Raw genomic sequence first — 21,921 nt, 5'->3', positions numbered from 1 at the left:
CAATGGCATAACTCAAAGGGGCAGAAAGCTGTAAAACAAAATGTGAACAATCATGATAGGGCACAGTGTTCATCCAGCAAAGGGTGGCTCTGTCAGGGTCCACCAGCTGGATGCAAGGTATGCAGGGCTAGGAAGCAGTGGCATTTCTTTCCTCCAAGGATCAGTGCTTTTCCTTCAAACTGGGAGTACTCCTGGGCACAGGACACTCCAGTGGGCTGGAAACATGCTGGGAAGAGGGATGAGTGGAAATCAGCCTACTCCCATGTGTCCCAGCCCAGATGAAGTGTGCTAGAAAGGCTGCATCACAGGCAGTTATCACTCCTGCCACCTACCTTCCTCCTGGGCAGTCCCTTTCAGCCACATGGCCACTCTGGAGAATACATCCTCATCAGACCTAGCGGCATGTTTGTCTAGTGGTGTCAGCTACTTGAGCTGTCTCTTCTCCATGACTCCTATTTGTACTTTCTAGCAGCTGGGAAACACAGTAATCAAAACATGGATAGAGCGATATATAAAAGTCTATTTTTTTTGACTGAATGATGATCTAATAGCTTATCATTCTTCATGCCTCATGCATCCAAGATGTTTTTCCAGATGAAGCCTGGGAAACATGAATCTTTGTGAAACAAGTCTATGTTACTCCTTAGTTGGTCAGCATGCATTACTCAAATAAAAGTATTCCAACTGAAACCACAAGTTTTCCTGAAAATGACAAAATTAATGGAATTACACCAGCATAAACTCTGCTCTTTGTAAATCTACGCTATAATTTAGTCAGAGAAGAGTTTATCTTGGAATTAAGAAAATGGGGTTAAAGCAGTATAAATCTGTGTTAGTGATGACTGGGTTTCCTTTCTTAGTTTTGTGAAATCCTTTTCTACTTTCACACAGATTATACTTATTCAGAATGGCACCCGGATATGGAATTTTCAGAAACCTTTTTTTTCTTGAAAACACATTTATGCTTATTCCTCTTATTTCCTTTTTCAAGGAAAAGAACTGTTGTTGATATATAATCCTTGGTGCACATAATCCAGGTGCTACTATGCTCCACTGTTATAAGAATCAATTTTAGAAGCCATAAAATAAATCTTTGATAAAACAAAAAGGCTGTGCTGATTTTCATGCTGTACCTGAACAACTGTGTCTGCTGTAACTTTGCTACTTTTCTACACTACTTGCAAGCAATATGAAAAGTTCTATTCACCAAAATACATGAGGGAATAATGAGATAGCAGTGACCTGATAGAAGAAAATAATCTGTGTCTTGCATCTTAAACAGTCACTGCATATTTGCCAGGTGCCCATAACAAGGACAAATTGTCCTTCTTTCTCAGTAATTAAAAAGACTCAAGTTTCTTTCACTGATGAGACTCCATGTTAGGGTATGACAAAATAAAGGAGGTACTGTGACATGCAGCTGCCATGGGGCAGTGTCTCCTTCCTGCATGCACTCCTCTAAGCAATGCTATGGCCTCTCTCCCTCACTTGAGTTCATGCAGTGGAAGCAGCCCAGGGACCAGCCCAGTGCGCTGCATCTGGGAAAGGGTTTACAGGGTGGGAGGAAGCCCACACAGTAGCACTCACAATGGAGGTGGTGCAAATCCTGCTATGAAGGCAACATCAACAGGATGATATGAACGTTTCTTCAGTGTGTGAGGCTCAGCATGTGTGCTTGGGCATTGCTCCTCCTAACACCTGTTATGGCAAATGATTTTCCAGGGCAACAAGCATACCAGGTGAAAAGATGAAGGCAGTAGTGGTGTTATGTAGCTTGACTAGCCACAAGTCCTCTCCTAGTCTGTATAAGAATAAGCCTTATAGCTTGTTTATTCAAGATGTTCACAGAGTAGAGAATTGTCTTGATCCATACAGTATCCATACTTCTGTTCCAGTTCTCCAGCAACAAGGACAAGCAGTTAACATATGCTCCCACAAAAGCACATGGGTAATGTATAATACTGTCAGAAGGAACAAAGACCTTTTCTTTTTGCTATTGCAGATAAGTCATGATGCATAAGAGGGCAAGAGACTGGGGGAGGATTAGAGAGAACAATGCATTAGTGCTTTAGGCGTGAATGTTTAGAAATTCAGGAAACTCCAGAATTGCTAAGGGTAGATATTCATTCCATTCTTCATTGTATTAGTCATTTGGTTTAGCACTCTCCTCTGACCAGCATGACTGAAACAAACACTGGAGTCATCTGCAAAAGCAAAACCAAGAATGAGGTCTGCGTTCCCTTGACATGGCGTTGTTCAGCTCTCATAGTCTGGAGTCTGACACATGTCTGCTTCATGCAGCATCCAAGTCCAACTGGGCAGCATTGCTCAGCACTTGCCTCTGCACAATGACACCATCAGTTCCTACCTGGTCCTACAATAACCTCTTGGTACTATGATTCCTTTTTATTTCTTCAGGTCAGACAAATCAATTATAACTAACATTCACAGAGTCCAGGAAAACAGCCTGGAGTAAGTAATAATAAGGAATAACTTAATAATAAAACTAATAATTTAATCAGTCTCTAAGGTGTTGTGAAGAGTTGTATTTCTACCTGTTTGTCCTGTGAAAGCCACAGCATTGAGGCTATGTAGCCTTAGTTAGGGCTACCAGAATCCGTTGAGGCTAAAGTCACCTATCCTCACCTAGGACGGTCCTTGCTGAAGACTTTTAAACCAACAAGGACAATTTGGTGTCTCTATCTTCCTTTCTTTCTGACATATGAGAGGGTGTCTTCTTTCACTGTATTTTTGTTTGGTGTTTTTTCTTGGTACTCACTACTTGTAGATACTGATTCGGAGAAAACTCCATGAACAAACTCGCCAACAGTTTCAAGTTGACAAGCAGGTATTCTTTATTGCGGCGCCGGGAGACACGGGGGATAGCTCCTCCTAAAGTGTCTCTCCGTATTGCTCTACAGGCCATCCTTATATGGTCACCGGGCATATTACATCATTTCCAGAAAGTTTCCCGCATTCATACAAAAATGTGATGGTGATCTTTAAGGGTCGTTCACTTTTCCCAGCTTAATTAACATTACAGACATAGCAATCATCCTGTCCTTCTACTTATCAGCTAGTTTAACTGCTCCCATCCTGGCTATCAGCTAGTCCCAGATACTCCTCACCCCCAGGTCCTGTTTTCCATTCTGCTTTTCTCACACCTTTTGTACTGAGGTTCTGAGGACCTGAAACTGTGTCAACTACTTTCAGGCAAAACGGTTACTTTCCATTGCAAAGCCATCAAACTTATCATTACTTAGAACTGATTACATTTTGTGCCTCCTTGTTTCAATACAGACTGAAAATACTTTAAAAAAGAATTGCAGTTCTCTTCCTCATTTAAGGGGGTGTTTAAGAGCTGATGGAGGTTTTATATTATTTGGTCTCCATTTTGAGTATATTTTAAATATTTTTTGTTCCTGGTCATATGCACTGATTGCTAACCAATGTGGCTTGCTCAGTGCCTGAGATCTCCGCAAGTTCCCCTGTGTACCGCGCACTTCTGCACAGTCCTTTCCTCCACTCCAAATGCCTGCACAGTGGAGCCTCTGAAAGATACACTTCCCAAAGCCACAGCTGAGAAATAATTCCAGTTTTGGCTCACTAATAACCCAATTGCACTGACCCTACAATACATTGCTAGCCTGTCAGAAGCCCAGAACTTTCATGTGATATCTTAATCAGTTAGATCTGCAACTGAACTCCAGACTACAAACTTATAGCCAAAGGCAACAACCATATCATGGCTGTAAATCAACTTTTGTGTGTGTTTGTGCATATTATAGCATTATTATTGTTGTTATTTTATTTTAAGGGAAAGCATTACAGAGCCAAAATCAGTATGTTCATTTAGCAGGAGGGACTACACATTAAGTTCAAAGAACACTTTTGCATTATCTGATTCTAATAGAGCTATTAACAGAGCGTAATCTAACCTGTCATTTCAAGAGCTATAGGGAGAACAAATTGCCGTTGACAGGGGAAGGGTTTGGACCAGTATGCAGTCTGTCCTCTCTTGACATCCTACTCAGCAAATTCCTTACAGATTTCCTTCTGATGTCAGTAAAACTGACATGAAGGTTATTTCATGAAATCTTGTGTGGGTTGCTAACTTGTGAAAACCAAAGGACCTATGCCCAGAAAAACAATACAGACCTAAGTAAATAATCATAGCATTTGTCTTTTGTGCTTAAAGGTTAACAAATGAGTGAAACAGAAAAGAGGCTAAAGTGTTCCCATGCCAAGTACCAATGCTGTGAGCACATATTGAAATAAGTAGCCAATAAATGTCGAAATCAAGGTGACTGATCATATAAAGACTTATTTGACTGAAGACTGTTTCCAGTTTAATATGCAGTATGGTGAGTGGTGGGGGAAAACCAAAAGCAACAACAAAAAACAACAGTAGATTTAAATATTAAATGCTAAAGTCATTATAAATCATACCAGCTATTTCTTCAGGGAACACAATCCTTTCCACAGATCAGGAATGCTGTAAGAGATATAGACTTGATCAGTGCAGACAGCAGAGGTCATTTGTTACCAATGTTAGATTGGCAGTGTTCCCAGAACAGATTTTGGAAATCTGGTGAAACAACAGATAGGCAAGGTTTGGGGATTTTGGTATTTACATACTGAAATGATTTCATGCAACTGGCCAAAAACTTTTCTTCTTTATTGTGATGCCATCAGAAATACAGATGAATGTCCAAAAAGATAATGCTAAGCACTCCTTTCCAGCACACAGTATTTCAGCCAAGATCACTGGTATGTTCTGGCTAGTTCACGCTGCTCTAATTAAAACTCAGTCATCCTTACAGCTGTTTTGTATTCCTAGAGCACTGCACAACAGCTGGATCATGCCGTTGATTTTGGCCCTTAAAATTCTTGGAAATTGCTGTGTGAATAACAAAACTCTGTCCCTTTCTGTCATCATTTAAGCTTGACTTCACCTGCATCTCTGGCTTCAGCACACACCACCTTTGCATTTGGATAGCATGTTGGAAAAGTGTCAGCATCATAACAGAAGGCAGAGTAGGTGTTGGAGTTACACTGATTTTTGCAGGCTTTTACTCAACGAAAGGCTGTCAGGGGCAATGTCTCTGCGAGTGACAGGCTGTCTGTCACACTTCCAGTGATGTAAGACTTGATGCAAAATAAACCTACAAGTTTGAAAGAAATGTTTTAAAAGGCCAAGTTTGACTTCCTTTAGTGACAATAATATTCTAACTTGCTAGCTGATACAAAACTCCAGATGAATTGGTTGGACTGCTCTGCTGCTGTATGAATGAATTTTTTAAAAGTAAATTTGCATCTGTCCTTTATAAACCTGCATTGATTTACATCAAATAAAAACACACTTTAAATATGAATTCCATATTTCTCTGTTAGTGTGCTTAGAAACCTACAGTCAGCTACTCAGCTTTTACATGGCTTCATGAATTGTTATCTCAACTGCTGTGGAGACAGATGGATAGATGGATCAAAGTGGCTGTCTTGAGTTACAATGTAGCAGAGTGACACACCACCTTTTGTGTAGTCTAGCGTTTCCAGCTAAGTACATCTGTTTGATTATGCAGTGCTTGAAGTGTATGATATGTCTCAACTAGTCATGAGTTAAATTTAATTGTGCACCTTCTGGTCTAACAAACAGTTGTGTCATCTTACTACAGAGAAATCACTAATGCAGCATGTTACAAAGCAGAATATACTGTAATGTAATAATCTGTTTTCAATTGGAAACATATGTAAGAAAGACAGTTTGCAGTATTTATTCTTAAAACATGTAGGATGTTCTAGAGTCATGAAGCCATTCACCATAAACCATGAAAAATACGTTTGGTTTAGAGATGAGAGCGGCTGGAGGCTGTGACCCACAGAGACTCAGAAGGAAACACTTAGAAAATAGAGACAGATTGAGTCCCTAGTGCTCTATCCTGAAAGGAAGCATGGTTGGAAAGTTTAAAACCCATTAAAGCTAAACAAATTGAAAAGCCCTATCTGAAAGGAAACATAGTGCAATGTTTATTTTTCCATTACAAACCTGAGACCTAAAAGATTTCCTGAGGTTCACAGGTATTGTTCATGCTTATAATGGAAATCTGTTTTTAGAAAGCATAATTCATGTGTTTAATCCAAACTGCTTGATGAAAAACATACTGCATAAGCATTCAGGAAGTTAAAGGCCATTGTATACCTGTATTGCATATTGTTTGGATAGGAGCAGACCTACAATGCAAGGAATCTCATCATGAAATTCTCTCACTTGAAAACATAGGGTCTAATTCTCTCCCCATTTATACTGCTGGATGAATTCCACTGAATTAATGAAGTTAAGACATGAGTAACCAATCATAATAAAAAGACAATCTTCCTGCTGAGTGTGAAACTACCAAAATGCAAGGCTAATGTGAGCAAGAGATTTATAACAGTGGCCTGAGTCAAGTAAGTAGCAAGCCATAGCAGGCCCAGTGTAACATTATCCAAGCTGATTAGACAATGTATTTTAGGTTTTACCCTGTCACTAGTGAATTGCTGGTCTGAGATCCTTATCAGAAAAGTGTGTGATGTTAGTGAAGTTGAAAAGCATCTGTTTGACTAATGAACAAACTGCAAACTAAATCCAGAGATGAAGTTAAGTAAGAGGAAAAATTTGGGAGCAGAAGATTATTCATTAAATCTACTGGTGGAAAAACTGCGCAAGTTTCGTCCACACAGACCCTTCAGCTTTCTTCAGTCTGTTTGTTCAAATTGTAGCTGATGTAAAGCAAGATAGTGCTCTCTGCAGATTGTGCTTTCTAGTATTAGACTATCTTGGGTAAACTGGATTTAAGTAAAAAGTTAAGATACTAAAATATATGGTCAGATACAAAAGTAAATTGAAGTAAGGTAAGAGTAATTTTCTGGTGATTTCTCTTGTCATACAAGCAATTTCAAGTAGAATGAAGAATATCTGATTTGTAGGAAACCAATTTACCTTTTACATCTCAGTTTGGCCCTGAATCAAGCCTAAATTCACTATTGCCTTTGTATTGTTTATAACAAATATCTTTTGTCATAATTTACAAATTATGATTGTTAGATCATGTTAGATTGCAAATAACAATCTACAGTTAAACACTAAAAATAATTATAAAGACCTACTTCATCTTCAAAGAAAGGTGACAATACTTCATCTTCCAAGAAAGGTGACAAAAAAGGATAGCAACATGACAGGATAGCAATATATGGCCATGTATAAACATGTCTGAGTATCCTGTGCACATCTGTTTGATGATGGTAAGTAACAAAATACACACTGATGAACCCATCCTGTCTTCTGTGCCATTGCTAGTCAATGACACAGGATAAGGCCTTACACAGTAAATTGGATTTTAAGGGCTAGCAACCTCTCTGGCCAATTTGCATGGTCAAGAGGAAATAAAGGAGAGAGATATTCACAGAAGACAAGAGACAGGCAAATTAAGCTAATTTTAGTGGAATGTGTTCTGTGGATAACAACTTGAGAAAGGCTGATGGGTAAGAAAGAGAACTGTGAAAAGATTTGAAGATAAAGGCAAGTGGTTTATTTTGATATTGCTGAATGACATTCAGCAGAAGGAATCAGAGAAAACTGTTGTTTGATGAGGATGGCACACAGGAAGGATGATTTTCACAGTTTTGTGTGACACCAAGGCTATGTTACTCGTGAACTAAACAGAGCCAGGGCCCTCATTCTGTCCCCTTGGGTCAAATAGCACAATCCAGCCATGTTTACACCGCTAAACTCTCTTCCAGAACAGGGTGACTGCATCTGTACCTGGTCTGAGTTACTTCTTCCTGAATTGTGCCCAGGAATTATTTGGGAGAGTGGTAGTTTCCCTGGACCAGAAGTGTGCCACAGAGTGTGCTATAAATTTAGCAATACTGTAGGTCAAGTGCCAGAGCTTGGGAACATTTGCCATCACTGTTTAATTTCCTATGATAGATATAGTCTAAGAGTGTGATGTAGATGCTTAAGAGATGTGAGCATTCAGTAACCATAGCCTGACATTTTTGAGAAACCCTGAATCTTCTAGAAGGACTGTGATGATCCTCTTAGCAGTTTCATTCTCTCTATGCTCATTTTTCAAACTTCTTTCGAACTTTCCTTTATGACACTTACTGTCTAATAATCCCATGCAGTATTTAGCTTAAGATGGAGTTTAACACTTGATTTACTCTGTATTCCTCATTTTTTCTTGGTTACATGGAATAAACCCATTGCTTTACTCAAAGAAACTACCAGGTGACCTTTTTTGTCATGCATTGTCACTCCATTCTTTTAGAGAATTTATACTCAAGGTATACACTTCTCTAAAATTTAATTAAATTCCTGTCTCTCAAACAAACCTCAAGTTAAACTAAGATCTGCTTAACAACCTTCTTTGTTTTGTAGTGATGAATTGTGAATGGTCAAAATGTTGACTGAAAGGGAAACATTAGAAAATGATCTTTATAATTTTTCTGCATCACTTTTAATATTTAAGCTCATATCAGCATCTTGGCATGCTGAAAAAGATGGTTACCCTTACTTTGCAACTCTCTTAAATTTATAATTAATGTCCTTGATTCCCTGGCTGCCACACACAGAGTTATTGAAATGGTTGAGCTTTCTGCCTCTGTCTTTCGAGCATGACAGAATTTTTCAGTTTTTGGAAGATTGCTGTTCTTCCAAAAGGCAGTATTTCCACTGTGGCTTTTTGTAAGTGTTTTAGCTTATAAATGCATCTCTATATTTGTTTCTTTCTAGGTAGGGATGAGATCCCGAAACCAAGGTGGAGAAAGCTCGCCTAATGGGCATTTCTCCAGTTCCAAGCCTGTCATCAGCCATGCAGAGAATGAAAAACTTCAGGAGGATGCCAAGAAAAAGAACAAACCTCATCGGAAGGAAGATGAGGTCATGGTTTCAGCAACTGTCAAACGGCACTCAAAATCACCTGGACCTACTGAACGAAAGAACAAGAAGTCCATAGAGCTTTCTAAAGAGGACTTGATAAAACTCCTCAGTATAATGGAAGGAGAATTGCAGGTAAAGTAAACATATTATAAACTATATTTTCTTGATACCTATTGATTTTTAGGTTGTCCAGAAAGTTTAGCTGACAAGGACATGCATATTTAAAGCAAAGGACCATAAGGTGTTTAATAGAACAGTTATAGTTTCAAGTACTACTTTATTTAACATCTCTATCTGCAGCTACCAGAGCAAAATCAGAACTGATGAAGAAAGGGTTCTGATGAGGAAAGGGGAATCTGGAGGTGCTGAACACTTACAGAGAGGCAGAAAACAATCACAGGGTAATCATTTCAGGGGTGGGGGAAAGACAAGCAAATATAGTGAGCGCAATTACAATCATTAATGCAAATATTCAAAAGACAGAACTGTAAGTCACCAATTCTGAAAAAGGTCTTAAGATGGTCCCTGGTCTTTCTGCATACAGGGTTCAGTCAAAGCTCTGCCTCCAGCATCTGGCCTCCATCACTCTGCACATTCCCTTCCTTGCAAAGACAAATTAGTTTTGTTGCTACTGTCTTATCCAATTACAAGAAGCAACTCTTCTGTTAATTTCTTTGGTATATGAGTCAGCTGAGTTGCACCATTACCACAACTCTGAGATTTCATATCATTAAGAATCATTAAGTATCACTCTTCCTGTGCATAATTCACCTTCAGTTTGTCAGAAAGTACTTTCAAGTTTCATTAAATGTGCATTCAAGCTAAATAATTTTTTTCATAAAGGCAGAGGACAGCTGTTTTGCAGTGAAAAACTGCAGGAAAAAGGAAGAATTATTGAACTCAATTTTGAAAAGAAAAAAAAAAATTATCATCACAAAACAGTATCCATTTTTATAGTGCTTCTTTTGACTTTATACAAAACCCTGTATATGTCATTTCCTAAAAGATGGAATTAGCTTGCAGCTTCAGTGGTGAATAGAGCCAAACCTCATTAGAAATTTATCATGCTCATGTAGTTTAGAAAGATTTACCTTAAAGTCACCTTTGTGGTCTGGAAAGGGGAGGTGAAGAAAATCCCTAATTTTTCCTGGATGGCAATAAATGTGCTCTTTATTCTTATCTCTGAGTAATTCTCCTGTTCAGTACACTGAAATGTGACTATTTACCATAGTCTTTGGGGGGGAGTTACACAATGTATTAAATCTGCCCATGTTCTCATTATCCCTATGGGAATGATGAGGATAGCTGCCATCTGCACTGTAATGTGGGCTGAAACTCCTCACCAAGATGATACATTTTCTGGGACAATACTCTTAAGGATATTCATACAGACAGACCCACAGAGAATGTTAGGCAAGTCTAAAGTTTCCCAGAATCACAGGAGGCTATAAAGACAACCATGCTGGTAGCCATAGAGTGTGTCTGTTCTGCTCCTTACTACCAGGCAGGGAAGAGAATCGTTATTTTTTTAATCCCTATGGGTTTTTCATTTCACTTCAAAAAAACTCATTTTAGTTATTTGCCTGATACCTATGTTGAACCATTATTGAAGCAAGCAAGCTATGGCACTTTGGCTTGAGATGAGAGCTTGGCTTTGACACCACAAAGAAAGATGAGCCAACGAAGACTCCAGCCAAAGCAAATACTCTGATATTACCTCCTGGCTGTCACAGTGACCTAATGCATTGAGTCATTTCATGGCTTTTCATTTTCAGATCAGTTTGGACATTTCTGGTGCCTGGCTGGCATTTTGTTGGACTGACAAATCTGTCTGTGGGTTTATCTTGAAGCCATTTCAATACTGGCAAGGCAAATATTATATAGGCATATGTAAGAAGACTTTGTTTTGAGAATAACAGCAGGCTGTACCTGTAGGGAGATCCAATATTTTTTGAAATTGAAAAAAAGGTAAAATACCATGACTGTTTACTCAGCAGCAATGAATAGGGGGGATCTTATGCCTGCATTACCAAATACAGAGCAGAATGACACTCCCTTGTAAACCCCAGCCAGTAAGCTCAGCCACAGGAAGTAATTTGGTCATGACAACCACAGCAATAACAGAGTAAACTAGTAATGTACACATATGCTTCATATGCTTAGTTCACTGATGACCATAGCAAAGATAGACCTGTGCCATGTTGCTGTTGATATCAATTCTGAGTCCTTACTCTGGGGCTTTTTGAACGTGAATGTGCCAGTTATCCGTAGAGACATGGCCTGGCAGCAATGTTTATATCTTCTTTTTTTTTACTTTTCTTTATTTTGGGGCTTTTTTTTTATTATAATGACCTAAGGTAGCTTGCCTGTGCTTTAGCTTTTAAGGCCAAGTTGGACTCAGCCCTGCCTGTCATCAGATTTCCTGGCAGAGCCCCGTGCACTTACTGAATATAGAGAAGGAAAGGTTTTCACAAATGGCTGAGGTCACCATAGCCTAGGCCTTATTTTGTAAGAAAACAAAAAGGGAGAAAAAGTATACAGAAGCTGTGGCAATGAAAACGTATCCCAATATACATGTCAGGAGAGCTCTTAAGCACAACCTCTCTGAAAGACAGTGGGAAACAAATGAACTGATGACAGGGATTGATTTTAAAGACCTTATAGCTCAATAGAGTGTCTTTTAGCTTGTGAGAGCTCACTGCTCATATAAAAAAACAGTGATTACATGATCTTTAAACACAAATTGAATTTATAGGGACTAAAAATCCATGAAGGATTTCTTCCTATACCTGAGGGGAAAAAAATCTAATTTTTAAATACTGCAAAACTGATTTGAAAAGAAAACCTCAAACACCAGTAGAATAAATTGGACCATGAAGGCATGGCATTTATTTGCCTGGATTTTACAGTGATTTCAGTCAATTTGGCGTGAGTATTATTAATTACAGAACAATACAGGCAGTGTGGATCTTTACAATGATGATATGAACTTACCTGTTGTTCACAGATTTTTGTCCGGTGGCCTATGGCTTTGTTGTAACAAGAGTATATTCCCTGTGCACATTCTGAGCAGCAGCGATTAATCTCCAGCAATATCAACACTGATTTTCAACATTTCCCGATTAGGGGCTGAAAAGAAAATGAAGAGCAGTATTCTTACATGTTTACCATTCACTGTTCCATTGCATGTATGGAAAAAAATCACCACAATAATGAAAGTAGATTTATGAAAACAGCATCCGACTACAAATCATTGGGGTTTTCAAGAAAAATGAATGCTCACACAAAGTTTCAGAACTATAGCTTCCCAGGAAGGATGTCTCTCCTTGCCTGGCACCAGGCACTGCAAGATGTGCTCCCCCTATATCTTGGTCTTAGCTTGAAGCTAACACTTCTTATAACATCCAGTTTGATTTCGTCTCTCTGATGAGGTTGCCTGTGAAAAGATCATTTCATGACTGCCAGCCTGGGGCTAGTAGTTTAATTGCATTTTTGCCACTGACTACCAAACTGCAGGTTGCACTGATGATTTCATCCGCTGCAAGAGGGGTTGTTGTAGGAGAGGTACAGGGGGCTGGTTGCTGGTGACTGAAACATGACAGTCATGGGGGAAAGAGCTCTCTCATCCAGAGCCAGGAGGAGCTCACCTTCAGGTGCGCTGTAAGACTTTCACTTGACCTGGGTGTATCAGGGAAGGGTTAGCAGAAGTGAGTGAGGTCTGTGTTTTTTGTTCTCTCTGGTAAAATCCTTATGAAACACTTAGATAATTGCCATGAAAGAAATCCTCTCTCTCAGCAAACTCAATTAAAAGGTATCCACATGGGTACAGGTGATATACTACCCATTGCATTCTAACATTTCTAAAGGTATTTTAGTATTTTACCATCTGTCTTTCTATGAGAAGACTAAGTTCGTAAACATAAAGGAATGAAGAATTCTTTACTGTTTCCATTTTCTGCTTTCCTCTTTTTTTCCTTTTTATATAGCTACATATTTTATTAATACATTTTATTCTTTAGTCATTCTATTATATTATTTTTCTTAATATCTAACTTTCCCTCTAGCTTTGCTCCCTCCTTTATTTCTCTGTTTGTGACCTTTTTCCTTATTCTTTTGTTACTTCCAAACTCAGGCTTTCGTTATCCTCATACTGCAGCTGCATTGACTGAATCATATTCCTAAGAATCCTGGACATAAAATTGTAGAAGATCTGCTGTAAATCAAGTCCCAGCAGCAAATTCTTTCGAAAACACTTCATTTAACCTTTGTCATTAATTTATGAAGCTGTGTTTTAAGATTGGGTGGCTTGTTTACCTTGCAACTCTTATTGGAAAACAGTTCCAGAGCTGAAAAATTTAACATTTAGCAAAATGTCTCTTTTAATTTCCAGTGCAATTGTAATTAGGTTGAGTGAAACCTTTATGACATTGTGCTATACACCTATTGTTTAATGCCTGATATATTTGTAGACAGCAGTCTTGCATCCTCTGAGCCTTTGCGGTGCTGTGCTAGCTGTGCCACATCCTTTTAATTTCTTCTAGCAAAGTAGGCTTTCCATGTCTTCATCACCCTTTGATCACCACCAGTTACACCCTGGGTTTATCTTTCTTAATGTCTGTGGCTGGAACTGCACACAGTGCAGTAGGAGAGAGCTCACTGGTGCCTTCTATGTTGGGTTTAAAGTTTCCCATTCTCTGCTGACCTGGCCTTACTTGGCCTTCCCATCACTTGTCAGATTTCTGTAAGTCAGAGAGTTTGACTCTGTAGCTGAGACTGTGATGTGTTTTTATCTCTCTCTTCCTCCTCTTGCTGCAATGTCTAAACTTTCATGTAATGCCTTAAACTGTTTTTGTTTCAAACTTTGCTTCCTGAGATGCTGAAACAACATTATGATAGCTACCTCAGCACTGGTTGGTTAAAAACACCATACAAAACCATGTATTTTTTTCTTCAGTGCCTTTCTTCATATTCTTGCACGAATATTATTAAATACTGAGCTACCTGCAAGCTCAAGTGAGGAATATGTGTTAGATAAGTGGGTGGAAAGAGAACATTTTTATTTTGGGTATATTAATGTATAATTATAATATAGTAATATTAAGGTAAGAAGAGAAAGTTGGGCCTAGATGCCTTGGCACCTGAAGAAAAAGTACATAACAGAGTGAAGAGAAAGAGTTTTCAGACGGTCATTAGCAAAATCTTGGTTTGAGAAGCTGAAGAGGAGACAGAGTGGAAAGCATTGGTAAAGCCAGAGAACAGTGCATGTAGAGTAGCTTTGCTAAGTGTATAGAAGTGTAAAGTCTTGTTAATTAGATTAAAATGGTTTAGAATTTTTTGAGCATATCATACAGATGAAATTCAAATTCCCTGAGAGAAAAATCTTGGCACAAAAAAGAGAAGATAGGGTTAATGTGAGGAGGGAGAGGTGACTTAAGGAGAATGGAATGAGAAGAAAGATGTTAGGCAATAGAAGAAAAAGAGTGTAAGGAAAAGGGGAATACAGCAGGGATAAAGAGAGCCAAGATAGAGACATGGAAAAGGGATATAGAAAAGGCAAGACAATGAAGAGAAGGATGTTGTCTACACTGTAGCAGAATGAGAACCTAAAAAGCTCCTAAAACTGTCTGGCATATCAGTACAATGAATTAAAACTTTCTCTCCTTTCTGACTGAACCCTTGTTTTTTGCTTTTTTCTGGTGAAGCGAGCTTTTGCAGGACAAAAAAATGAAGATAAGGTAGACTTGAGACCACAAATGCCCTCTTTTATTTTCACTGAATAATTTATATCCAGAGCTGAATTTTGTGCAGAATAGTATATTTTTTTTTTTCTGTAATTTGCAATCATTGCTATGCAAAGTGCAGGAGATACTATGGGTAAGCAGGGCTTGTCTAGCTAGCCCCAGAATTATGAATTTTAAAACAGAGCCCTGCTGTTTTATGAGAGAGGAAAAAGAAAAAAAAGATAAGGTAAGGTAGTATATTGAAATGTAGTTAAATTGTGCTAATCAGGCAGTTTCCTGATCCCTCTGAAATTAAGGGCAGAGGTACTGTCAATGATAGCAATGAGAACCATCTCTTTGGTAATAAAATTGCTTTAGATTTATGTTTTGCAAAGTAATTATCCTCAATAAAATATCACTGTGACTGGGCAGCTGTAGGCTGAAAACCTCTTTCACAAAGACTTTTAAAAATTCTTCTCTGATAATGCGAGAGCTGTACCTAACAGAGCTATATCTATCATGCTATATAGGCTTGGAGGATCAAAAGAGAGGAACAATTGGCTGATGTCTCAGATCCATTTAACATCTTGTCTAAAGAGGAAGGAAGAGTATGAGCAACTTGTTTGTTTTCCACAAAATTCTTGGTCTTCTGTCCAGAACAGAACAGTAAGGATTGCCTCCTATCAACTTTCAAGTTTCAGTCTTATTCCCACTGGGATCAGCGTCTTTAACTGATTCTCCTTTGCAAATTTTTTAAATAATTTAATCAACTGATGTAATTCAACTCTCTTTAAAAATTATTATTTACTTAATAGAAATTGTGTACTCAGAGCAACAGTAATGAGAAAGCTTGTGTCTTATTTTCTTGAGAGAAAGCTCACTCTGTGGGAGAGGACATGGCCAATGCTTTTGTAATGCTAAATGCTAGATGCATGGACTCTCTGGCTTTAAAATATCTGGGATTCTTGGGAAAGCTTGCAATGAGCATATGTCTTATGTGTCATAATGCTGCCCAGTACTCTGAGTCACCAGTTGTTAATTTAATACTGCAGTTGTAACTGACTCTGGTTTTATTAACTTTGCTGCCCCAGTTGAATATTTATTAAGTTTGTGTCTGCTGTTCTCCAACTGAGGATCAAATAAGCTCTTGAGAGCAAAGTAGATTATTTTCCATCCAAAATGAGCTTCAATAAAAGCAAATATAAGTATTTGTATAATAACTCAGAGAGCATGGCTAGCTGAGAATGTCTTGTTTCTAGGGTTAAAGGCTCCACCTATTGGTTAACTAAAATGAGAGAAATGTAGCGTTTTCACAGAGAAAAGTGCTGGCGCTACTGAACATCCTGTGTCTTGCCACATCTTTATGAAGTTGCTGTAGAATTCAGTGTACAGTTTTACTTGATGTCCAAAATAAAATGAGCTCAGTGACTTATTTCTTAGGGCTGTGCACATGCAGCACCCAAAATGATACACTGCTGAGAATAAAGGGAAGTCCTTTCCTAAGACAGGAATGGTTTGTATTTTGCAAGTCTTTCTTATCCTGGAAAGGAATGTTTTTCTTTGCAAAAAATCAGCATAAATTCTTCCATGGCAGCAAAATGAGTGGAACTGACTAACCCAAGTACAGTTGCATGGTAACTTCCAGGCATTTGTCACTTTCAAGTATAAGCAAGTCAGAAACAGATGTATTGATGCGGTCAGCTTCATAATGAAAACCCGTTTCCCCAGTATTGGTTCAGGCAGTCTCAGCATTTGAGGCAAAATGGCATTTTGATGGGCTTCAGAGTCATTCTGGGAATGCAATGGGAGGGTGGAGAGAGGAGAAAATGTTCAAATGGGGTACACGATGGAAAGGGGAAGGACAGACACAGGGGAGGATCAGGGGGATTTCAAAGACATTGGAGGCTATAAAGGCATCATGGGCACTGCCAGGAGCTCTCACTCTGCACCTTTTGTTGCCCACTCTCTCTATGTCACTTCAGTCTAAGAGTTTGAGCCACTTCCCTCGTTTCCTCTGACAACTCCTCTGTTCAGATAATTTGCTACGCTGGTGAGTGCTTGCTGTAGTGCAGTCCTACTCTTCTTGTCCATTCATCAGTCATCAGAAACTTGAATGCACATCCATGTACCACAAAGCACTGAAAAACAGCTTGTTGAAGTCAACAAAATGTTTGGACAAGGGAAAGTTGTGTATACAGTTTATTACACATGTATACACATTTATGTCTGTTGATATCCCACTCTGAGTTATGCTCATGTCTCCACAGAGGAGGCAGAAGGATTTCCTCTGAACTTCATCATTGTGACAGCTATGGTCCCACTGGCACCACCTTGTCTCTTGTTCCATCCTGCTCCACACATGCTCATTCCTGCCAGAAGGGACCTAGATCACAACAGAAAAAAAAATACCTTGGCTAGTTTATTCCTGTTGGAGAGGTAGTGCTTACACCAGCAGCTTCAAGTGCCTCCCTGAAGTTCAGGTCAGAGCCTCTAATTTCAGATGCTTCAGTTCCTTATACAGCCAATGAAGCACTTTGAAAAAGCAATTTAGACAACCTGAGTTACATGTGTAATGAAGATACTTTTTTAGTTTCCACTGGATTTCAGCAAATTGGAGGATAGCACAGAAGTACATAAATGTGGAGGAAATAAAAGAATGTAATGCATGGAGGGAAATGAATAGGAGAGCAACTGCACTGATATTAGTGTGCTATATTTTTTGTAATATTCATCACATTAGTACATAGATCTTATATATGCTTATGAATTAAATCTCACAGCATTCCTGGGAAGTATTATTTCCATTATGGAATGGAAACTGGAGTATGGTGAGGTTAATTTTATGCATGAAGCACAAGAATGAGGTCCATGAAAAGAACATGGATCTCTTGAGTTTCAGTCCAGACTGGTTAACATAGATTGTACGATTGCAGCCCCGAACTGCAAACACAGTCATTCCTGTGCTATTGTTAATGATTCATCTTGCTCAGGTGTCCAAGAAGGTGTTTTAACAGATGTTCCTTCCTCTCCCCACTGGCTGGTTGGATCAATCTGTGGTCTCTGCTTGCTGCCAGGCTTCAGGTCAGGTGCAGTCTGTTATTATACTGTCATGTTGGCTGAGATGTTTGCCATATGACTGGATATGGCAAACCCAAAGCAGTAGGTTTAGCCATTGTGATGCATTGCTGAACCATGTAGAACATATCCCAACATGCAGATTCATGTGTATAACTGACAGGAACCCCTCATATTGGTCTCTCTGTGCTGACTGGATCACGGCACTGTAATTCTGTATGTTACAGTAACTGCCCATGGTTCAATAGTATTGAGAAAAGCACTCTTTCAGTGTGAAAAGACAAGACAGGATACCCCAGACCCTAATAATTCTGAAAACATCAAGCAGTGTGGAGTTAATACTTCTCGGGGGCCTTGCCATGGGAATTTTCTGGCTATGGCCCAGACTACAGATAATTAATTATGTCAGTGAAAGACTCTGGTGGCCTGTTTTCTTCAGAAAAAAAGTGACATCATCCATGGAGCTCTCTGGCAATAAAGCAGAACAAAGCTGTGTGGGCAGGAAATAACAGACAGATGTCCTCTAGTGCTCATTTGATCTGTTTTGAAGCTTGCTGTAAGAAGTAATACATTGCTCAGTGCTGCTTCTCCTCAGCTCTGAAATCTTTAGGGTGGACTTTTTTAAACAGAAAAGTCCAAACTAACCTCTGATGTAGCTTCCTTTTGGAGCTACTTCAGAGGGTTTGTGTGGTGGATGAGCTGGTCTATCATGTGTGTCTCCTCCAGTACTGATTTTAGAAGGACTTTCTATATTATTAATGTAAGATAATGCACAACAAAGTGAAATATACTATATAGCTCCAAAATCTTCATACAAGGCCAGAAAGTTCTACCCGGTGTAGAACAATTCTGTTTCATTTCCCCAGGGTCATGAGGGAACACTTACATTTCTAGATATATTTCACTAAATTTTTGTATAAAACAAAACCAAACCAAACCCAATGATGGTCACTTTTCATCATTGAAGATGCCTCCTTACCTTCAAATTAAATCATGTACATATGCCTCAGTCTAGAAATGCTAAAAGAAATTCATGTAAGTAAACTCCACAGTTTCAAGTGTTAGGAAACTAAGCTAAGATGAAAGGCAAGAAAGCATTTTGCTGTTTGTCTTCCTTGAAAGAAAAGCGATGTGTACATGTCATAAGCCAGCATTTCACATAGCTAGAATAACTGAGTGATATAAACAAGGCTACTTCAGATATCTGGTGTAGGAGAGAAAAATATTTCTTGAGGTTTTAGCAAAAAGGAGCCTTGTACATTCTCTATGCAGTGGAGCATCTAACTTCCCAGCTTCAAAGCATGCTTTGTACGCTGAGTACATCTGAGCAGGAAGATAAATTGCTAACCAATCCTCAAATATGGGGATAGTTTGAGGAATCAGGCCTTTAACAGAAGTTTCATTCCAGTAGGCAGGGGTAATTTTATTATTTTCTCTATTCATATTCATAGTATCAAGACACAAAATGAAGAAGGTGCTCTTTCCTTTTAATTATTTGAATTCCTTCCTAAAGTAAGAAAGGAAGTGAAGTCACTGAGTTTAAATAGGGATTAGTGGATTAGTGTTAGGAAAGTTTTGCAGATACAGGTTTTTGAGTACACTTGCCTGAGAGGCTTTCTTCATTAAAGTGAACTAAGTGAATGCACAATATTCACTTTCTGAAGTGTCTAATGGGAATTTTGAGAAATAGGTCTATTTCTGCCCTGCAGTGACACAGCATGAGCTTGTTCTGGATCATGCAGTGTGAGAATATCCTTCTGATACCCCTCAGAAGAATGCCTTGAGTGTGATGTTTCTTAGCTCTAGGTGAAATGTTTGTGAAGTCTACTGGAATTTAGGAAATCAGCCACTGGTAAGACCACAACGTTACATGGAGAACCTGTGACATTATCTAGTTTCTGATGCAGTACAGAGCAGCTGTTGCACTATAAATAACCTGAACTGTGTGCAATGCAAGTAACAACAACATAAGTAGGAGTACAGGTTCTTCTCTGTGGTTTGATAGTTATTTCTTGCCATTAATCACTGGCAAGAAAAATATGACTTCATAAACATTAAATCTCCATTATGTGCAGGCATAACAAAGTGTCAATTATAACTGAAAAATAAACAGTCAAAAGCTGGGAAAACCAGATCTTCCAAATATAACGTGTATTCCTTGTAAATACCTCTCCTGCTCCCAAATTTTCAAAACTCTTTTCTATCAATTGAAGGGAATGTCATCATGTTATTGAAATATTTAGATTGCTCTGAAGTGGATATATGGAGCAGCAAACATGAAGCTATGAAGGAAATAATTCCTGGTAGCCAATTTTGAGAGGCACACTGAATTTGTGAGAAGGTGACTTACAAACAAAATTCAGAATGGCATAGAAGATGTGCTGGCAAAGGATCTTGACGTGGGTTTTACGCTCAGCTGACAGTGATTACTTTGACTCCATTCATCCCATCTTGAGTACAACTGATTTTTTTTCCGATTTAATAGATGCCTTATATGAAACAAGTTTGATCAGCTCAGTCCCATTTCCCAGGTGACAAATTGCCTGTGGCAAAAAATCCCCTGTTTAGTGGCTGCTGAATTTTGCTAGCAGTCTCATGGGAGAGGCCAAAGACTGTGGGAATGGGGAGAGAAGGCTGTAGTAAATTGGCAGGGCAGGGCACGAGGTGGAAGCATGTCCAAATGCCGGGCTTGTGTAACAGTCTTCCCATTGACCAAGAATTTGGTTGCTAGGCTGCCAGTTCCCTTTTACAAGCAGCAGAGTCATGCTATTGTTTCCTAAATGGTTTCAATTTTATGCAGGGACCTCTTTACATCCCTTCTATATAATTTAAATATTTTACTAGGCACATAGTAAAGCAAGATTTGAAACTCAGACCCCTGTTCTGCTCAAGCTGTCGAGGAAAAGAAAGGCCTTCTCTTTTATTCTTCCAGAAAGTGTTTCAGGGTAGTCCTGCAAAGAGTGGACTCACATCAGCCTTCCAGATGGGCAGCTAGCATGCTCTCCTTAGGAAAGGGTGGCATCGTCTCATGTTCCCCAGGTAGAAACATAGACCCCAGCATCTTAAAAAACTGTACTAATCAGTAAGTAGTAGAAAAGAGGGAAAGAGTGGCCAAAGATGTGTGGGACTGCAGTGCTCCACAGCACTTCAGCCCCTCCATGGACATACTCAAGATCTGAGGTCATCAGCCTTTAGATTTTGGCACCTCCAGTAAGTATAAAACAAGACTCAGATACAGTTCCACTTTGCAGTTCTTCTATTAGCAGGGAGAGCTGAAGGAGTTAACTGTGTCCACTTCTAGTCCCCACAATTCAACAGAGATGCAGACAAGCTGGAGAAGGTCCAAAGGAAGGACATGAAAATGATCAAAAGGCTGCAGAACCTATCTCATGAGGAAAGACTGAAGGAATTAGATCTTTTCTCCCTGGAAAAGAGAAGGTTTGGGGGCGATCTTTTTCATACTTAGAGGGCAGTTACAAGGAATACAGGTTCTCTCTCCACAAGGGGTAACATGGAGAAGACAAGGGGCAATGGCTACAGGTTGCACTGGGAGAGGTTTCTCTTAAGAAATATTTTTTTTTACAGTGAGAACAATCACTGCAACAACCTTCTCCATGGATGTGGTAGAGTCCCCATCATTTGAAGTTTTCAAGACGCAATTGGACATGGTGCTAGATGATGTCCTCTAGGCTCCCTTTCCCATGAAAGGTTGCACCAGATGATCTTCTGAAGTCTCTTCCTACCTGAGCTGTTCTGTGGTTCTGTGAGACTGATGAACAAGGAGTCTGTAAACAGGCTTCGCTCCCGAAGAACATGAGTGTGGAAAAATACCTCCCAATATATGTGCCCTTCTGTGTTTCTTACCTTGAGAACATTATTGGAGGTAGTGTGTCCTCTTCATTATTCTGTTGTCCTGGTTCCTACTGTTTAGAGAATCAACTAGTTGGGGACACTGAATTCACAGAAAAGTATGTTTATTTTCAAGAATCCACAGTCTGAACAGTATAGAGAGTTAGCTTGAAATCTTCTGTAGGACAATTTAAGTATGAAAAAACAATAAAAGTAAATATATGTGTTTATGAAATTCTGTATCTTGACTTTTAAGAGCTTCTCGGACTAATTACAGTCTTTTGGACTTACGCAAATAAGTTTCATTGTGTTACAAGCTGTTGCAATATGTGGTCTTCTCATGCTTGAATACTCTCC

The 21,921-nt window shown here is 39.0% G+C and overlaps 1 protein-coding gene across 2 annotated transcripts in view; it reads left to right on the top strand.

Annotated features, from left to right (window-relative positions):
• Positions 1 to 21,921, top strand: part of FILIP1 (filamin A interacting protein 1) — a 108,936-nt gene that overhangs the window by 38,296 nt on the left and 48,719 nt on the right. For both annotated transcript variants that reach the window (XM_031052669.2, XM_031052668.2), the window contains exon 2: positions 8,774 to 9,052. In XM_031052669.2, the coding sequence (XP_030908529.2) occupies positions 8,780 to 9,052 (273 nt within the window). In that variant the 5' untranslated portion in view covers positions 8,774 to 8,779. The remainder of the gene's footprint in view (positions 1 to 8,773; positions 9,053 to 21,921) is intronic.

This window comes from Melopsittacus undulatus, chromosome 3 (genome assembly GCF_012275295.1).
Source record: "Melopsittacus undulatus isolate bMelUnd1 chromosome 3, bMelUnd1.mat.Z, whole genome shotgun sequence".
Taxonomy (NCBI): Eukaryota; Metazoa; Chordata; class Aves; order Psittaciformes; family Psittaculidae; genus Melopsittacus; species Melopsittacus undulatus.
The sequence above is the reverse complement of the archived record's forward strand: the minus strand, read 5'-3'. Positions and strand labels throughout refer to the sequence as shown.